Below are 17,526 nucleotides of genomic sequence, written 5' to 3' on the forward strand. Positions count from 1 at the left end.
CCTTCTTTGTCTCTTGTTACTTTCTTTATTTTGAAGTCTATTTTGTCTGATACTAGGACTGCAACACCTGCTTTTTTCTCCCTATTGTTTGCAAGAAATGCCTTTTTCCATCCCTTCACTTTTAGTCTGTGTATGTCTTTGGGTTTGAGGTTAGTCTCTTGTAAGCAGCATATAGATGGGTCTTGCTTTTTTACCCATTCTATTACTGTGTCTTTTGATTGGTGCATTCAGTCCATTTACATTTAGGGTGATTATCGATAGATATGTACTTATTGCCATTGCAGGCTTTGGATTCGTGGTTACAAAGGTTCAAGGGTAGCTTCTTTACTATCTAACCGTCTAACTTTAACTCACTTATTACACTATTATAAACACAGTCTGACAATTCTTTCTTTCTCTCCCTTCTTATTCTTCCTCCTCCACTCTTTATACATTAGGAGTTTTATTCTGTACTCTTTTGTGTTTCCTTTGACTGCTTTGGTGGATGGTTGATTTTATTTTTTGCCTTTAATTAGTATTTGGTTGGTCTGCTTTCTTTGCTGTTGTTTTATTTTCTCTGGTGACATCTATTTAGCCTTAGGAGTTCTTCCATCTAGAGCAGTCCCTTTAAAAATACCCTGTAGAGGTGGTTTTTGGGAGGCAAATTCCCTCACCTTTTGCTTATCTGGAAATTGTTTAATTCCCCCTTCAAATTTAAATGATAATTTTGCTGAATACAGTATTCTTGGTTCTAGGCCCTTCTGTTTTATTGCATTAAATATATCATGCCATTCTCTTCTGGTCTGTAAGGTTTCTGTTGAGAAGTCTGATGATAGCCTGATGGTTTTCCTGTGTAGGTGATCTTTTTTTCTCTCTCTGGCTGCTTTTAATACCCTGTCCTTATTGTTGATCTTTGCATTTTAATTATAATGTGTTTTGGTGTTGTCTTCCTTGGGTCCCTTGTGTTGGGAGATCTGTGGGGTTCCAAGGTCTGAGAGACTATTTCCTTCCCCAGCTTGGGGAAGTTTTCAGCAATCATTTCTTCAAAGACACTTACTATCCCTTTTTCTCTCTCTTGTTCTTCTGGTACTCCTATAATGCGAATATTGTTCCGTTTGGATTAGTCACACAGTTCTCTTAATATTCTTTCATTCCTAGAGGTCCTTTTCTTTCTCTCTGCCTCAGCTTCTCTATATTCCTGTTCTCTGAGTTCTATTCCATTAACAGTCTCTTGCACCTCATCCAGTCTGCTCTTACGTCCTTCTATTGACTGTTTCATTTGTTTTCTCCTTCTGGACTTCATCACTTAGTTCTTGCATATTTCTCTGCAGGTCCATAAGCATGGTTATGAGTTTTATTTTGAATTATATCTCCCTCTCCAGGCCCTGTCTCTGGGGTTGTTTGAATTCTTTACTGTACCAAGTTCTGCCTTTCATGGTGATAGAAGTGATAGCCGGCAGGTGGTGCATGTGTTAGCTGGGAGAACAAAGTCCCTTCCTGCCTGCTGGTCCTTGCCCTTCTCTGCTGCCTGTGCCAGTTACCCACACACAGAGAGCAGTCTCTGGGTTAATCACCTGAGCTTCCATGGGCAGGGTGGCCCTTGGGATTGCCTAGGGCACTGTGGGGGGTAGCAGACATGCCAGGTGTGTTCTCCTGGGAGAATGGCGCCCCTTCATGCCTTCAGAACCTTGCCCCAGCTTCCTCCGCCTGTGCTGGGCAGCTGCATGTGGGGGTAGCCCCTGGGTCTGGCCCGGTTAGCTGCACTCTGGAAGGAGACTCTATGTGGTTGCTGTGGGTGGGGCTGCTTCCTGGCTGCTCCGCAGTGGTGGTGCGGGGGAATGAACAGCAGGCTGCTTCTTGCCGTGAGTGGCTTCTGCATTGCCACCCAGGGGGTTAGGGTGCCTTAAGTTCCTTAGATTCCCAGCCTGCTGTGCTGAGTGTGCCAGGAAGATTTTGTCCACCTGTTAAACCCTTTTCCCTTTATAAGACTTTTAAAGCACCAGCTTTTCTTTTGTCCCAGGGGAGCTGGCTGTGCGGGCCCTCTTGCAGTCTCCATCTCGGATTTTACTTTTCCATTTCTCTAATATCCAGTACACCATGTGATGTGTGTCTGTGCTCCTGGGATAGATTTCTAGGGCTGGTTATTTAGCAGTCCTGTGCTTCCACTCCCTCCCTGCTCTGATTCTTTTCCTCCCACCGGTGAGCTGGGGTGGGGGAAGTGCTCAGCTCCCACTGGGTCACAGCTTTGTATCTTACCCTTTTCATGAGATGCTGAGTTCTTGCAGATGTAGATGTAGCCTGGCTGTTGTACTGTACCTTCTGGTCTCTTTTTTAGGAATAGCTGTATTTTCAAAAATATATATGGTTTTGGGAGATTTCTGACGCTCTACTCACACTGCCATCTTGAGCAATCCCCCCCAAATCTACACTTTTACATTAGGCCTTGGTCTATCTTCCAGAGCCATATTATGGTCACATGATGTTTCCAAGTTATCTGAATCTCACAATGTACAAAATTAAGCACATTCTTTTTCATCTTTCTCCCTTCCTCAAATCTATGATGTTGCCCAAATCAGACCTTGTGGTTGTCCCAGACTCCTCCTTCTCCCTCCCCTTATAGTATGGAACCAGTCACCACTTAGACCTCTTTCAAGTCTCTTTCCCATCTCACAGCTGTGGTCTTATATCAAACTCTCTTCCTAACATAGCTTCCCAATAGTTCATTTCTTCTAATGTATCCCCTATAATATTGCCAATAGTGATGTCCAAAAATGCAAAGTTGAACATAGGACTCTTCTTTTTAACTGACACCCCTCAACTGTTCCTCATTACTTTTAGCATGAAATTCAAACTCCTCACCATGACCTATGAAGCTCTCTGCCCTTGTCCTATTCTTCCTTCACTACACTCTGGTCACACTGGTCTGCTTTAAGATCCTGCAATACACCAAATTCTCTCTGGCTGAAGACTTTTGTATGTGCAGTTCCCTCTACTTTCAATACTATTTTCCCTGCTCTGCACAGGCAGGCTCTTTCTAGAATGTAATCTCAGCATGTACTTTCTAAATAGGGTATAATCTCACCTTGTTACCATGCATTAGTATATGCTGTTCTCTGAGCTACAGAAACCCCACCCATCACCACTTTCTTTTTTGATTCAGTTTTCTAATTCTCCTATAAGATACAATACAGCATCACTTCTTCAAAGAAAGTTTTCTTGACCAGGTTAGATATTCATCCTTCCTTAATGGTGTATAGTCAGAGGGAACCCTCTCGTTTGACTGTGGTAACAGATGAAGTTTTGTTCGTGTATAGAAAGTCATGTACCTCTTACCAAATTATACAATGCACAAATCAAAGGGTTTTTACATAAAGTAGCAAAGTGGAAGACTTGAAAAACTTGATCCTTATATATAAAGGAAACTCTGCCATCTATTTTATCAGCTTTAGTAGCAAGTACAACTAATAAGGAAAGATCACTACAGTCTTGAAAGAGATCTTCTAAAATGTGTGTATAAAGAAATACTGCTATAAATGACTGTCACAAGCATTTGCCATATAACATGTAGGATGCCCATGCAACATTTAAACTTTTAACATAATAAAATAAAATCAATGACATCCGAATTATGGTATTCAAGTAGTATTACATGAGAGGAAGAAAAAACAGGTTAGAAATTCATATGTAAGACTTCAATTTTGTAGGGAAATATACATGTACACACACACTTGGAAGGAAATATTCCAGTATCAAAATAAGTTATTTTTCAAATCTATTTTTTTCGAAATTTTACATATATAATTATAAAAGATATATTACCTTCTAAGGAAAAAAAATTAATTTTTTGTAAAAATTCTGAATTGTCTATAAATCATTCAAACTTTATTTATACTAAAATTAATACTCACATCAGTCAAATCTGCTGCATCACCTTCCTCACTACAAAAAGTAAAGAAAACAAGTAAAATTTAGCTTCAAAATGAAACTAATAAAATTATTCAAGAGTCCAAAATTTATAATATTTTGCTAGAATTAATAGTTCAAAAATTTGTTTCAATTTCAGGAATTTCAGAATGGCATTGTAAAGCATATGGAAACATTCTAAAAGGGGGTCATTTTTATGAATAGAATAAGACGTATGCTCCACTAACATATATATATGAGTTCACTAGAATTAATTGAAAAAAAGCAAACAGGGCTATTTCTATGAAAAGAAGGCTACAGGAAATAATTTCTTCTATTTGCTGGATGTATTCTGGTTGAAGAAACAAAATCCTTAACATACAGGATATTAAGAGAAGATCATTTTGAAACAGAATTTTGTAAAGGTAACCAAACTCAGTGCAACAGTATGTTCCCCTTTGAGACAATGGCCCAGTATGTCATGTGCATTTATGATAAACAGTAAGACATCTTCCCTGCTTAAGCAGAAGCAACAAAGACAGTAAGTCAATTTTTGGTTAACTCCTGAAATATGTAAGAAATAGTACTCATGGATTGGCCCAAAATATGTGACTTCTTCACAAAACACTTCAACTCCAATTTGCTGACCCATGATACCAACAGAGACAAAAATGATTCAAGAAAAAAGTTAGCAAAGCACCTCTGAATTAATCATTAAACTGTTAAACAGTTTCCTAGCATTCAAATTATCTCACGATTTTAAATTTAATTAGTTCAACAGAGGTAGATAGCAAGAAGAGTGAAAGCAATAAGGATGTTCTCTCCATTATGCTAGAAGCTCTACCACCTCCACTACCAAAATGCTTTAGGTTTTTGGCTGGTTGAAAACATGACTTATGAACAGAGTGTTTACTCAAAAAGGAAGCAAGAAAATTATCTGAGCCAGAAAATAAGAACTCAGGATCACACTAGCACCATACTAACCTTCCAACAGCTGGAACAGAACTGAGATGTGGATCATCCTTTAGCAAGTCATGACTACTTTTGCTTTTTCCCTTCATGCTCTAGAAAGGAATGTATGACATAATCATGACTTGGGGGGGAAGTCGTCAAAAGGACAGGTTAACAGACTTACATAAAATCTAGTATTGATACAATGTAGTTAGAAAAAGATATGTGTTCCTGAAAATTTCAGTATAAAGTAAAGCTTTATAAATAAGAATTTTACTCTCCCACTGACTGAAAGTATTATTTTAGAAACACCTTTTCTTTCAAAAGTGATATATCCTTAAAGCTTACTGATTACTGTTTTCAAACACTAACTCCTATTATAATTTACATATAACTAATTAACTTTTGACTCATATATTAAAACTTAGATGATAGATCACAAGAGTAATTTAAAATACCCATAAATGCACATGATTATTCTTCAAATACACTGTCTATCTACCTGGAATCACTTTAAAAAGGCACCTAGGAACCAGTAAGTGCACTTACGAGGAACTGCTTAGCAAACTGAAAACATAGATGAAGAGGGGCTGTCAAGACAGACAACTCATCAATGACCAAATATTTACTAAATGCTTTAATTTGAAAGTTCATGCTTTCAACAAATCTACATTTTAGTAAGGAAACAAGGCACAGGAAGGTAGAAGAAGTAGAACTATAAAATAACAACTACTACTATTGTAACTTATTAAGCGTATACTTTGTGCCAGGCATTGTGCTACAATACAGTATTCCTACCCCTTACCTACTTACCTCCCCAAATAAAAGTATATAGGGCATTATTAGCCCCATTTTACAGATAGAAAATACAGAGTTAGAGAATTAATTTAGTAGAGATCACAAAGCTCATCAGTGGTAGAGGATCTAGGATATAAATCTGGGTCTACTTGAAAAAATACCAAAAATCCAAATGTATCAATTTTTCTTTCCTAGAGGCCACTATGGACCCAGAACACTGGCCTGGTTTCAGACTCCCCTCCGCAGGATGGGAGAACAAATTTACGCCTTGTATCTTGAGACAGGAACTGCCCTAACCAATCATGTAAGAGTGAACAGTAAGAGGCTAGAGTTAGAATTAGAAATAATTGTATTAATTTTGAAATTTTAAAATCTCAGATACCAAGATGTAAAAATGCTTCTCTCCCTTAAGCTCAGTTCACCACTGTTTAACAATCTTGAGAATTTTGGATAGATTTTTACTTTGAGGCTGACGTGTAACTTCTGAAATATATTTCCATAATGAAAATAATAGATTTTTAAATTTCTGTATTAACATGGAATTATCCATATTTTAAAGATTTAATTAACTAAAACCTGCTTATAGTCTAGTTTCACAAAATGAAACCTTGCCCAGTTAATCTAAAGATGCTATTTATCTGTAGTTTTAAAAAGTCAGAGAATCTGAATTATGCAATTAATCTTACCCAATCTTACATAAATAATCTTACATAAACCAAGGAGTGATGAAAAGGCAAAACATCAACTAATTACTTCATAATGTCTGTCCAAAACTGAAAGCTGAAAAAAAAAAGTGTTCCAAAAACAGAAGGTGGTACAGTAGGAAGAACTCAGGAGAAAGGAAAGACAGTTGGACCAAATGAGTTATCTAATATTCAGTAATTGTAAGGATTTTCATCCAAAACTTGTACCATGTGAGAAAACAGAATGACCTCATCAGACCTCAGAACTCTTTCCTACAAAATGAATAATAATAACAACCATGCCTATTTCACACAAGAGAATTTAATGAGGTATGTGTCAAAGCATACAAGTGAACATAAAATGGCCTAAACCAGAATAAAATTTGAAATCTTTTGTTCATGTTTTCCTTCCCTAAAATTTTTTCTTCCTGCATCTCTAAGCCATCAGTGTTCATCTTTACCTAGTCTAAGACTTATTACCTTGTTAATTCTCCTGATATGGCTCCTGCATAGAATCACAATCACAAACATCAGGCCCTCCAGTCCAGACTCTAAGTTAACACATCAGAAGATGAGAGTCACACAAGTAAATAACAGGAGTTAAGATTAGAATTCAGCTCCCTTAAATTCTTGGCCCATCTATGAGCTACACTGTTTCATTTATTTGTAAATGTTAGTTTATAATTGTTGGTTTAATGAATATCTTAAAAATACTGGTTCTTTTTTATCTCCCAAAGCTTAAAACAGCTTGAAGGGAAAGGAAACTCATCTTTTACTAACTTAAAGTAAGACTTAAAAATAGGATGAAACTGTGGATTAATCTGAACAATGATTACCAATCTCAAATTTAGTTAACTTTTTAAATTAAATTATCAGAGAAATACATCCTCAAAGCAATTTTTAGATGCCTCTGTGTGCTGCAGGAGACTTTGCATTCTGAAGGAAGAGAAAACAATTATAGAACTGAAAAAATTCAGAGCCCGTCCCCTAGAGGGTAAAAATGATTCAGTATTTCTCTCTAATGCCTGTTCTTTCTGAATGACCTATTTTAAGGTTTTTATTCATAACATCAGGTAGATTTTAGAATAAAGACACCTAATATATTATAAAATACATTTTTTTAAATGACACGAAAGCAGCTATTTAAAGGGTTTAGCTGCTGAACAAAACAGGACATATGTTTAGTGAATTCAGTGCAAGGAGCTCCATAATAAATCCAAAACTGTCTGTAAACAAATCTAAAAAATGAACATCAAAGAGGATATGGGAAAATTACATTATTATCTGTCATTTCAAACCCAAGAACAAATAGACAATGAAACAGTGGAAACCAAACAGGGTACAAGTAGAAAGAAAACAAGAGACATAGTGATACAGAGCAACAACACTGATCAAGAAGTTGGTAGGTTTGGGTCTCAGTCTCTAACTAGCTCTGTATCATGGTTAATTATATGCTATGGTGCCCAGGTGTCTGGTTAAACACCAGCCTAGATGTTGCCATGAGACCATTTTTTTTTTAACACTAAAATTTTGAGCAGACTTTGAGTAAAGCAAATCATCTGCCGAAATGCACATGGGCCTTAACTACTCAGTTGAAGGCATTAAGAGCAAAGACTGAGGTTTCCCAAAGAAGAAGCAATTTGGTCTCAAGACTACAACACAGAAATCCTCCCTGAGTTTCCACAGTGAAGTTTGGACTCAAGACTATAATGTCAACTCTTCCCTGAGTCTCTGGCTTACTGGACTGCTCTACAGATTTTAAACTTGACAGCCCCACAATACATGAGGCAATACGTAAAAAAAATCAGTCTATTAATCTCAATCTCTCTTGAAATCTATTATCTGTGACCTTTAGCACAGAACCAGAAAATTTTAATAGTAAAAAAAAAATATTTACAGACCATTTAATGTAGTCTCCCACCCAAAGCAGCTATCTCCTTGACATCACCACTGACTACTAAAACCAGGGTCTCCACACCCAAAAGGAACTTATAACCTTATATACACATTAAAATCATCCCTTTTTAAGTGGTTTCCATTACAGGACAATTCTCTAAATGGGGGGGAAAATATTTCAGCATTTAATTTCCAACCAAGTAACCAATCGTAGTTCTACCTTCTAGGACTAAAAATGAACTCCAATTAATCCCTGTTATCAGATATATTATCTAGAGTTTGGTTAAATTACAAATAGATCAGTAGGCAGAATAATGGCCTCCTAAAGATGTTCCCATCCTAATCCTCAAAACCCGTGAGTATATACTCTTACATGGCAAAAGAGATTTAGCAGATAAATTAAGCATTTGTGAGATGAGGAAATTTTTCTGGATTATCAGCGTAGGTCCACTGTAATCCTAAGAGTACAAGTTAAAGAGGGAGGTAGCACAGTTAGTTACAGATGATAAAGCACGAGACTCAACTCGCTATCGCTGGCTTTGAAAATGAAGGAAGGGGCCACCAGCTAAGGAATACGGGCAGCCTCTAGAAGCTGGAAAAGATAAGGGAACAGCTTCTCCCCAGAGCCTCCAGAAGGAAGGCAGCCCTGCCAGCACCTCACTAGCTAACCCTCTGAAACCTGTTTTGGACTTCAGACCTCCAGAACTGTAAGATACTAAATTTGCTTTGCTTTAAGCCAATAAATTTATTTTAATTTGTTGCAGAAATATGAAACTAATGCAAATATATTAACAACTTTTAAAAATTAGTTAAACATAAAGAACTAGAAAGATAAATAAATTAAAGCTTAATACAACTTAATAGAGCAAAACATTTTAAAATGTCTCCCTCCCATGTCCACCCTGACCTTCCAACTTCGGGGGAAACTTTAATTTCATAGGATAAAGGAGAATAGGATAAAACATTCTTACTTTATTTTCAAAAGCAGTGTATTTGTCTGCTTTGGGTAAGAAAAAGTGTTCGTATAGTTGAGGTAAAAATGTTAACCTATCTTGTAGTGAGAGAAACAGTATGTTTATCACTGTAAATGTGGCATACGTGTTTTTATAACGGACCTACCATTTAACTTGCCTCATGAAAACTACTTTTCTGATTGTAAGCCTTCACTTGAAAACTCTTTTCTGACATCTATATTTAAGTCATATAGAAAGATTCAGGAGTAAACTTTAAGCCAATATAGCCACTTGAATGAAACTATTATTTAAGGAAGCAATATGAAGGGAGAGATCTTCCAATAAAAACCTTTCAAATATTTGAAGCCTAGGATCACATTTTCACTTAGTTTTTACTTCTCCCAGGTATACCTAGTTCCTCAAGCATTCCCCATGTGAGATGGTTTTTGGCATCATCCCCCTGCTCCTCACAACCCTCCCTCTGTCTGGATGCATCTAGTTTGTTAGTATCCTTCTTACGTGTTCAGAACAAAATGCTGCAGATGTGGTTTCCCCCAACGTGCAAAGAATGTTAAATTCCTTATTTTGGAGACCTTACTCTTAGTAATTCATCTAGGGCTTAAAGGTTATTAAGTCTTACACATATTCAGCTGATTTCATTAAACTACGTTAGAGAATTTACAGGTACTCCTACTACTTTTTAGCTTACTAGTTCAAATATCAGGCACAGGAGGACAGCAAAACACTCTTTGGGCAGAAGTATTCAACCAGCTATAAACCCATCTGACTATACTATCTCCTAGCTCACATTTCCTCATGTTGTCCGCAAGAATATCATGACAGGCTCTAACAATGTGCTTTCCTAAACTCAAGACATTTTTGCCTATCATGCAAGCCTATCAAAAAGGAAACGAAGTCAGTCTGGCAAGTCACTTAACCACAGTCTCTGTTTCCTCATCTATAAAGAAAGGAAATTGGACAAGATCCCTTTGAGCTATAAAATTCTATTATTCTAAGAGAGATTTTATCAGGTAGGAGAAAAGATACTGAAATAAATAATGAATGAAAGCTAACCCACGTGGGAGAGGAACCTTGTCATGAATAAATGAGTGGGGTGAAGTAGTGTCTGTAATCCCACACTGATAATCCATAAACCAGAGGGGACTCTCTTATTTCTCCTTTCACATAAAGTAGAGCCTCAGTTCAGACTTTACCAATTATTAACTTGTGATGTTAGGTTCTGGAATGAAGCTTAACACTGTCGAGTCACTGAAAAAAGAAACTTGATAAGGAAATGAATAATGAAACAATTATTTTTAAACCCTCTAGAAATATTTTATTTCATGTAACTATTGAAATTGAGAATTTTAAAAGACACTTACTTAACTTTCGCTCTACTTACAAAATATATTTTAAAACAGTAAGGCCATATTTTTAAAAATATATTCTATTGGTCATGCTTTTTCAATATTTGGACTAGTTTTTCCTCTTCTTGCCAAAGTTTCATTTACCCAAGAGGTAAAATGTATTTGAAGATTGCTCACATTCTGAAGAATAGTACAAAAGCAAACACACACACACACACAAAAACCATACCTCCATTTCAACTCTCTCTAGAATTTATCTCATGCCCTCTACAGAAATCTCCTTCCTCCTAGCCAATACATTTCGACAATTTGTTTTTTATTTTCTCAACCTAAACTTATCCATGACTCTATTATATAAACAGACAGAAGAGCTAAATTATGTAGGCCAAAGACTCTGCACAGTGTGACAAGACCCACTCACACGTGGAGAATGGTTGTTGGTGGTCCTAATGTACAGGTGTACACCCACATTCCCCAAGGTTGCTAAACCTGCTATCCAGGACCCCACAGGAATGTTCAGGAAGGGTGCTAGGCCAATGGTACTGGCTCATGCCTTCCTACTCCAGAAAGCTGAACTGCTCCTGGTGAAGTTTCGGGCAAGCCCTCTAGACTGCTTGACCATGAGGGCAGCAGCTAATGCATAGCAATCACGATCTGTTAGAGACTGTTTGATATTCTTTAGCTCTCTGAGAATAAAATACTAATTATAACACAGAGTATATTATTTATTTTAAGACATTTGACTTTCAAAAACATTTTTCAAGATTGTATAACATACCCTAACACCAAAACCAGGCAAAGACCCCACCAGAAAAGAAAATTACAGACCAATATCCCTGATGAACGTAGATGCAAAAATACTCAACAAAATATTAGCAAACCGAATTCAAAAATATATCAAAAGGATCATACACCATGACCAAGTGGGATTCATTCCAGGGATGCAAGGATGGTACAACATTCGAAAATCCATCAACATCATCCACCACATCAACAAAAAGAAGGACAAAAACCACGTGATCATTTCCATAGATGCTGAAAAAAAAGATTGTGTAACACACCAAATTAAGGACTATCTACATCCTTATTTCACGATTCTAAATGGGGTAACTTTCATGTTACAAAAAGGAAAATTAACTTCAAAGAGTCTGTTTTCCAAGGTCAGAAAGTATCTAAGTGGAAAGTGAAGTGCCAATATGAATCTGTATGACCCTCAATCCATGCTGTTTCTCCAACACACTGCCACTCAGAGATGACATAAAGTTTACCATCAAGGAACTGACAGCCTAGAACTCTACACAATTAATAAGGCAGAAAGAAAAGGTATGTTTTAGTAGTATACAATGAGAACAGTCACATGTTTCTTGTGTAATAAAGCTAAGAGGATATGTTTAAAAAGGAGAATCACAGATTAAATCAGAAAAAGAAAGTATTAAGAAAAACTAGAAGTGACAGAAAAGATGGTATTTTAAGTGTTGAAAATAAATACGACTTTGACATCCAAGAGTGGGATAGGACAGTTCAGACAGAGAAAAGAATATGAAGAAAGACATAAAAAAGAAAAATACAAGGCATCTAGGTAGAACAGCAAGTGGTTCAGCTCTGCTAACTCAGTGTTTCCTACATTTCTGTGATAAGAATTCTAGGGAATTCATTAAAGCACAGCTTCCCAGGCCCTTCCCGAAATTTTGATTCGGCAGGTCTGTGATGGGGCCTACGAATTTAATTTTTTTAGTGCACAAATTATTTTTATCAGTAGGGAAATTTAAGCAGTACACAGCTAAAGGACAGAGTTGGTGAAGGTTAGTCATGAAAGCAGAGGTTTGAAATGATAAGCCAAGAATTTGGCCTTATTTCTAAAGTCAAAAGAGAGCAACCGCAATGTCTTAAGAGACCTCAGGAAGACTGTTCTGATAATAATAAATGGAGAGAAGAGGAGGGAAATGGAAGACCAGTCTGTAGACTATGGAAGAAGCCCAGGCTAGAGATAATGAAGGCCTGGAGAGGGTAGTAGCAAAATAAATTAAAAGGAAACAATAGATTTGAGATATGCCACAGATGAAAAATTGGTAGAACAGTGCAACTAACTGGTTGCACAGGAAAAAAATAAGAGAAAAGTCAGAACTGACTTTTGATTAGATTGGATACTGATGCCAGGGAACAGAGAGAGAAGGCACAGAACAGGGAGACATTTGGGAAGAAAAGATAATGAATTAAGCCTTGGCCAGGGCCAGGGTAACTAGTGAGATAATCAAACAGATGTCCAATAGGCAGCTGGAGAAAAGAAGAGTAGAGACAGAGATTAGAGAAAACCAGCCTAGAGACAGAGATTTAAAAGTCAGAAACAAACATTTGGTCATTTTATCACACAGTACCCTCATTAAAAAGTCAGATGAGAGAAATATGGTGACACAATACAAGGGTTACACTACTCATTCAATAATGGACTGTGGGTTGCCATTTTCTTGGCAAAGAAGAAAGAATTTACTTAATCATTCTACTTTCTTAAGTGTTTTTCAGGTCTAAGAGCAAACAAACAACAAGCTATCACCATCAATGGTGGTATCCTTTCACATTTCAACCTTGTTGCAAACACAAATTGCTTTTGGAGTATCAAGTTCAATATTCAGTATAACTTAAATATATATATATACATATTTTTACTTTGTGCAATCATAAACAGAAGAAAGATAACCTTTAAACATTTAAGACATGCTATTGTTATAAATAGAAAAAATTCAAACTTGCGTCCTAATAAGGTCAATTAAAAAAAAAAACCATAAACAAAACTTTAGACCAGAAATCTAATTCAACAAAAAGACAGACAGCAAAACTACTTTCTCTTACCCTTCTCTCCAAAGTCACTCAAGTATCCAGGAATCTATGAGAGTTAGGGCAGGACAGTAAGCCAATTGCACTGAGCCTGCCTTCCAACTTCCGACTATGCTACTGGTGAAATTTCTCTCCAGCCTTTTATTTAGATGGCTTGGGCTTGAAGGAGGCAGCTTGCATAGCATTCAAATTCATATTAGAGACTGAAATAGTTACAGAAACCTAAGTTCAAAATTCTGATTTCTCCACCTCTTAATTACATGGTCTTAGACAAATGACTTAACCTCTCTGACTATTGATTTCTGGAATTGCAGATGTTTCAGCAACAAGTATTACAATAAAAGGGATATTGAGGTAAACCACCCTTAAAGGTCTAGTGGAAGCACTGGTAGGGCAAAAAGCTAGGAGGCGATATACAACCCAAAGACATGGATTTTACAGTGAGATATAGGTTCAAATCCCCACTCTACTACTTACTGGTTATGTGATTGAGCAAATTATAAACTATCTATACATTAATTTATTTGTGGATAAAACAGGTATAATTATAATACCTATCTTAAAGGGCTGTAATGAAAATTAATGAAATGAATAGATAATAAATAATATTAAAATGATTATAAGAACTTTGGTCTGTAATTATTTATTGTAATAATGATAATAATCATTATCATCTAGCAAACCAGTTAAACAAATAGCAGTTAAAATCCAAGTCATAAAGATAAATCATTCTTTAACTCTAGTTCTAAAAGATTAAAAAAAAAATGCCAGGTTAAAAAAAAATACAATGTTTTAGGAAAAATCATCTCAGAAGTTGCAAATATTACTTGTCTTATTCACTAATGACCCAACATTACACAAGTCATTTTGCAAATAGTTCAATGAACACTTACTGGATGTGTACCAAGTAAAATGTGCTGAGCCGTGTATAGCAGGAGACAAAAAAATAAATGTAGTATAGACAATAATTTCTTTTACTATTCAGAACAAAGGGTAAATTAGAGTTTTACCTGACTAACTCGATTTACTTCTTCCTCTTCTTCCTCAGCTTCCTCTCCAAATGAAAGTAAACTAAAATTTCTAATCAAAAAAAGGAAACAAGGAAGGAGAAAAAGAATGGAAGAGAGAAAATGAGGAAGGAAAAGTTAAACCAAACTTATTTATATCCTATTTTCAAAGCAACAGAACAGCATCTACAAGAAGAAACACATTCTGACTATTTAACAATAGACAGTATGACTTAGTATTAAGCAGAAATATACTATGTATTATATTTTCAGCATAATATTAAGGCTTTGGTCTCTGACCACAGATGTTTCATATACTAAACAAATGTAATGACCAAAAATACATCCCCATCCTGAGCGCTAGCATTAAATATACTAAGTCAAGCATTACAGAAATAATTAAGCTTTTTATATTTATCAAAACTGGTTAGCAAAATGGAGACTTCTGAAAAACTAATAAATATATAGCCCCAAGAGCACTAATGGGAAGCAATTAATCTAGTGTCTGTCAAAATACATCTTAATATTTTTAAATTAGTAAGTTACACAAAATTGTCAAATAAAATTAAAAGCAATAAACTTAACAAAAAAAAATAGCCATAGCCATGGGGAGAAAAACTAAGTTTGTCTTCTCTGAGTCTTCACACCAAACACACCCCAAGGGAGATAAATAGTATGTTATTAAAACTCTTTCTCAAATATTGGAAAAATAAAAGATTTGGCAACAAAGGGAGAATTTTTATTTCCAAACCTAGATGCAATCAATGACTGTCACATCATCCCTAATCCATTTGCTCAGAATGAAACCCAAAAGCAAAACACCCAACTTCTGGGCTTGTTGTCAAGATAAATCACAGTAATAAAATATAGTGTCCAAATACAGTGACAGTGACCTTTCACCCAGAGATAAATTAGTCAAAGTAAATGAAACAAAAAAATAAAAGGAAATCAAATATAAAGCTACATAAGAAGTTATTTTGACTTAAGACATAAACTGCTTATTAAAGTGTCTAACTCATAGTTGACAGTTTATAGCAACTTAACGTACATTGTGGGATGCCAAGGAAAGAAATGACTATATATTGAATACCTACACTATCACGTGTTTTCAAATTCCCCTTTTCTTTTAATCTTCATAACAACCAGGTGTTGCATTTATTATAATCTCCATTTTACAAGATGGGGAAACTGAAACTCAGGAAGATTAATAAACTTTGTTTCTTATTAATTGGGTTGGACAGGATTATACTTAGAACTGTCTAAATTTAACACTTGTAAATACAATAAAATCCCTAATATGGATTAGTAAAAGAGTAAGTTGAAACCTAACTCTCTGATATCCACTTTAATAAAACAGACAAAATAATGTAAGGAGTATTATTCACAAAATATTAAAACTTACTTAGAAAAGAAATTTCTAGTTTTTGGAAAATTATCCTCAGGATTTAATCCAGAACACAGACACAACTTTATGTCTAAAAATATTTATAAGATTATTTTTAATAGTACTAAAAAAAGGAGTGAAAAAGTTAAATAAATTATGTAACCATCTCATTATATCATTACCATTCATACTTTAGTTGTCAAGTTTTTTATACTGAGCATATATTAACTGAAAAACCAGTAAAAGAGAACAAAAAAAAATCTCAACCATTTACATAAATAATTGCCATAATGATCATAAATATTTTTCTATTACAGATATCTGAGACAATACTTCTTTGGCTTAATTTTAAGTTATATGCTATATTGGAATACAAGAAAATGCACATTTAGGAAAAAAACATATTCAGAATGCAGACATCTCCCTGGTCCAAACTGGCCTCTCCTTTGCAAGTAAACAATTTTTACAAAAGGATACAATATGAACTAAATCAATCAATGCTGTTTTTCAAGATGAAGAAAATTAGTTCTGCTATGATTACTTTGTGCCCTTGGGTTTCAATTTCTTTACTTCCTCTTCTGGTTTCTCTTTTTTTGGCTTTTTTATTTCTCTTGGTATGATGTCATCAAAAGGATTAAACAAAACCTATGAAAAGAAATATTTTGAAAACATTATTCCATTTTTTTTAATTTCACAAAAATTAAAATAATATTTAGTTGTGTTGATATACATTGCATTTTTTCCTTATATAGCCATTATAAATATAATGATATATTTACTACATGAACTGCTTCCACTTTCATGAGTTTGTGTATTCTCCAAATAATTCTGTGCCCTATTAAATTTTATCCCTGTCTTACAAATGGGAAAAACACTCAGGGAAAACTTAATATACAGTTAAGAGAGACAAATTTAGATATTTTGATTCCAGATCAAATGCTCTTAAAGACCTTGCTTCAACAATGAAAGATCACTCAGAAATTACCTAGGAAGTCACTTCACTGAGCTAAATAAACTAATTCCTCTAACTTTCTAGGATGAGCAAACCTTTTCATTCATTGATATTTGAATTCAAAGCTTTCCATTGAAAAAAATTCTTAATCAGAAATTGTGCCTAAATTACTGTGATAAAAATCTGAGTTTTGTGACTTGATTTAGTATAAAGGCTTCATTAGTTTAAAAATATTAATCATCAACTTATTTTAAATGACCATTTAAGTGTTGTTAACCTCCTAATAATCATGCTCCTACCTCACAACTTTTTATTTTGTGTGGATTACGTGGTCTTTCTTCATCACCAATGTCTACTTCTGTCAGTCGCAGCATGTTATATACTGTGTCCCCTGTAACCTATCAAATAAAAAAGAGAACCTAGTTGCAAATTATCATATTCATTCTTTGAAATAAGGGAGGGCTTTTGAAAAAAATTTTTAAATAAAAGGGGATTTCACATTGTTATACAAGAGCATAAGCATTAAATACTGCAAATAGAGCAACTTCATTTTAAGGGAGAAAAGCACAGATGGAGCTCAACCCCTATGTAAGGTTTTTTGGGTATTTTCAATATATACTTAATGTCAATTTTTATTAAAAATAAAAACGTAATGCCACATAACAAATTTTAAACTTTAGAAGAGGGTATGACAGGCCAACTGACGTGGTAAATGTTTTAGAGACATTCTCCCATTTAATTCCCACAAAAAGTAGGTATTATCATTATCCTCCTCCAGATAAGAAAATTGAGGTTCAAAGAAGTTACAGAGTTGACAGTGA

At 35.1% G+C, this 17,526-nt stretch overlaps 1 protein-coding gene across 4 annotated transcripts in view; it reads right to left on the minus strand.

The window, feature by feature from the left end:
• Window positions 1-17,526, minus strand: part of CWC27 (CWC27 spliceosome associated cyclophilin) — a 213,946-nt gene that overhangs the window by 170,334 nt on the left and 26,086 nt on the right. For all 4 annotated transcript variants that reach the window (XM_073235715.1, XM_037013614.2, XM_037013611.2 and 1 more), the window contains exons 5-9: window positions 17,005-17,103; window positions 16,295-16,398; window positions 14,373-14,442; window positions 4,867-4,946; window positions 3,888-3,918 (exon numbers count right to left, since the gene is read on the minus strand). In XM_073235715.1, coding sequence (XP_073091816.1) covers window positions 3,888-3,918; window positions 4,867-4,946; window positions 14,373-14,442; window positions 16,295-16,398; window positions 17,005-17,103 — 384 coding nt within the window. The remainder of the gene's footprint in view (window positions 1-3,887; window positions 3,919-4,866; window positions 4,947-14,372; window positions 14,443-16,294; window positions 16,399-17,004; window positions 17,104-17,526) is intronic.

Source organism: Manis javanica, chromosome 1 (genome assembly GCF_040802235.1).
Source record: "Manis javanica isolate MJ-LG chromosome 1, MJ_LKY, whole genome shotgun sequence".
In the NCBI taxonomy this organism is placed as follows: domain Eukaryota; kingdom Metazoa; phylum Chordata; class Mammalia; order Pholidota; family Manidae; genus Manis; species Manis javanica.